The 3,054-nt window shown below is 28.3% G+C and overlaps 1 protein-coding gene across 1 annotated transcript; it reads right to left on the bottom strand.

Annotated features, from left to right (window-relative positions):
* Nucleotides 1-1,119: 1,119 nt before the first annotated feature.
* Nucleotides 1,120-2,651, bottom strand: LOC132948326 (uncharacterized). The gene is made up of 4 exons (XM_061018748.1): nucleotides 2,476-2,651; nucleotides 2,144-2,322; nucleotides 1,807-2,075; nucleotides 1,120-1,666 (listed from the first exon to the last, which is right to left on the bottom strand). Exons 1-4 carry the CDS (start codon nucleotides 2,649-2,651, stop codon nucleotides 1,298-1,300), a joined length of 993 nt encoding a protein of 330 aa, XP_060874731.1. The 3' UTR covers nucleotides 1,120-1,297.
* Nucleotides 2,652-3,054: the final 403 nt, after the last annotated feature.

Below are 3,054 nucleotides of genomic sequence, written 5' to 3'. Positions count from 1 at the left end.
AATATTGTTTATCGTTTGTTTAACCAACCGAGTACATAACACAATAATAATATATTAAAATATAATTTATGAGACGGAACCTTAGAATTGTTTGTAGATACGCGTGCGTTGTCTTGTAGCCTAAAAATAATATCAACCATATCAGTATAGAAAAAATGCATGTGGAGAAATGTTGTAAATTGAGATGCAGGTTGCATAAAACAATATCGAGTCGTATAAAAAACGTTTGAAATTTGAATGTTATTTATATACATTTTAGGATACCTAATTTATAATACTATAATAACTTATTAAAATGTTTTATTAATAAAATAATACAAACCAAATAGTTGATGCCAACATGTCGTACTTTAACTACGCTATATAACTTCACTAAACATAAAATATGTGAGCCTATATAGTATTTTATTATTTTGTTATTATACCAATAAATGAATATCTTGCTTAATGGAAATAAATATTAGCAGTTAATTTAATGTTGTATACATAGTTACATGGATGTAACTCGGATAATAGAAATATGAAATAAATGTATTGTTCTATTCAATATGTTAAAGTTTTATTATTTAAAATGACTAATCAACAGCTATCTTAAAAACTTGATTTTTAATTTAGCTTATTTATACTTATAAGTTATAAGAAATTAATTTGATTTAAATACTATAAACCTTATTACGGTGTAACGCTTAATTATAAGCTCAATCATAGTAAGTTACCAGATGGAGTATGGAATCCACAGATTATTGACTATTTATAATACAATGCCATAGTATTAGACTGCAGTATATACCCACTTCAAAATAGTTAATCTCGTCGGTGCAGGCTTAAATATAACCAACATTTCATGTATAATGTTATTACTTATATATATATATATTATAAGATTTAGGTACTAAACAATTTTAATATCTGGAAAAAATAGACAAAATTTAATCCAACAAAAATGTACGGAGGAAAATGGAAAGTACATCTCTTTTGATTGGAGGAAAATTAACAGTGTGAGAAAACGACATCTCCCGTCTAACCTGGGAGTGCTGAACACCCCACCCCACATTCCCCAAACACTTTTCTACTTGTACCACTATCCTGATTCGGGGTGGGAGAAGAGAAACGAGTGCCTATATACATAGGCGTAGGGTGGTCAATTTTTTTGGGGGGGCTTTAGCCCTTCCAGGGAAAGGATTTAGCAACCCCCCCCCCCCAACCGGTACATCTGCAAATTTACATAAAAAATACAAATAACGTGTGACAATCAAAGGTTTTATTAAAATATTCTATTTTTTTTTTTTTTTTACTGTTATAACATTAACCGTCTATTTTCTTTAGAATATATCTCTAAAATATCTTCAGCATTTATATTATTCGATACATCTCTTTCAATATTAATAATAGCTAAAGAGGAAAAACGATCATGATTCATGGTAGAGCGTATATAAGTACTGATTCTTCTCATAGTCGAAAAAGACCGTTCACAAGATGCTGAAGAAATTGGTATACTTAAAGCCAAGTTCAGAAGTTTGTATAGATTCGGAAATGTTTCAACTGTAATACATTTTTGAAATGAACTTATTTGGTTTCTAGTTTCTGAACCCTCGTATTTTTCCAGGCAGTTTTTAGCTACCATTAATTCCGCTTTAAGCGATGCTAAATCAACCTTCAGTAAATCCTAAAATAATAATTATGACACATTATTCTTAAAAATTATAAACAATTAATATTTTTATTAAGTTATAAGTAATTGAAATCGTCAAATTTAAAGCAATTGAAATAAAAAAATAGCTAATGTAAATTAAATTTTTTACTCACTTTATATTGTTGAATAAAAAATAAGCTCTTTTCATAGTCAAGATCAAAAAAGTAATCAATAGCCACTGCCAACTGTAAACTTTCTGATGAAAATCTGGTTTTCATATTACTCACAACATCATCTATTATTATATAATAATAAGCGTGAGTTTTCCAATAATCCTTAATATTAGTTTTACTTTGAGAATCATCATTTTCAGCACCAGTTGTCGTTGTTACAACAAAATTTCTTAAAGACGCAGGCTCAAATCTTTTCCGTTTATTAGACACTAATAATGAAAAAATAATAAAATTAATCAATCAAATTAAAATCATTTAAAATAAAAATGTGTATTACTCTCAACAGGAACTTTAAACTCTATGTTATGTTCTTCGCAAAATTTAACTATATTTTCCCAAATGTTAGTGTATATTTCAGAGCTTCTACTGTCTTCAAGAGTTTTTATCACAGATTTTATTAAAACAGCTGATTTACCAAGTGTCTCTCCTTTACTTTGTAACTGGCTACTTAGAATACTAATTATATTTAAAACATATTCTATAAAATGTATATGTATAATAAATGAGGATTTTTGAACACATGAAAGAATGCCTAAAAAAAAAAATTATTTGGTTCTCATATACCAATATACCATACTACATTGATATGTATACAAAATGATTGTTCACAAACCAATTGCTCTTGAAATATCCCTATCATTGTTATCTTTGACCTCTTGTTTTAAAATCTTAACAATTGACTTGTAGTTGTCTATCACTGCTTTGCAGTTTTTGTAGCGACAAATCCATCTTGTGTCACTTATTTGTGAAAGAGTGCATGGCTTAATATTTAAATGATTTTGCATTTCTTGTAACTTTTTGTTATTGGAAGGCGAAGAAAAATGGACATATATTGATTCCAAGATACCTATTAAAAACTTTCTTTATAAACTAAATAAATAAAAATAAATAAGTAATTCAATATTTAAATATCGAAAAAATTATTTATTTGAATATTTTTTAAATATAGGTGGCCTTAAGTTTTAAGTTTTTTGGGGGGGCTATTATTCCAACTGGGGGGTCTAAGCCCCCCCCCCCAAGCCCCCCCCCCCTAACTACGCCTATGCCTATATAACTAAGTCACTGCCTATTATCAGCATTTTTGTAGCATGAACTATAAAAATATGTGAATATGATTTCGTAGTTAGTAAACCTTTAATAGTAAACTTTTTAGTTTTTGAAACAAATTCAGTTATCATTTTGCGACCA

Source organism: Metopolophium dirhodum, chromosome 7 (genome assembly GCF_019925205.1).
Source record: "Metopolophium dirhodum isolate CAU chromosome 7, ASM1992520v1, whole genome shotgun sequence".
NCBI classification, from domain to species: Eukaryota; Metazoa; Arthropoda; class Insecta; order Hemiptera; family Aphididae; genus Metopolophium; species Metopolophium dirhodum.
This window is presented reverse-complemented; position numbering and strand designations above follow the sequence as displayed.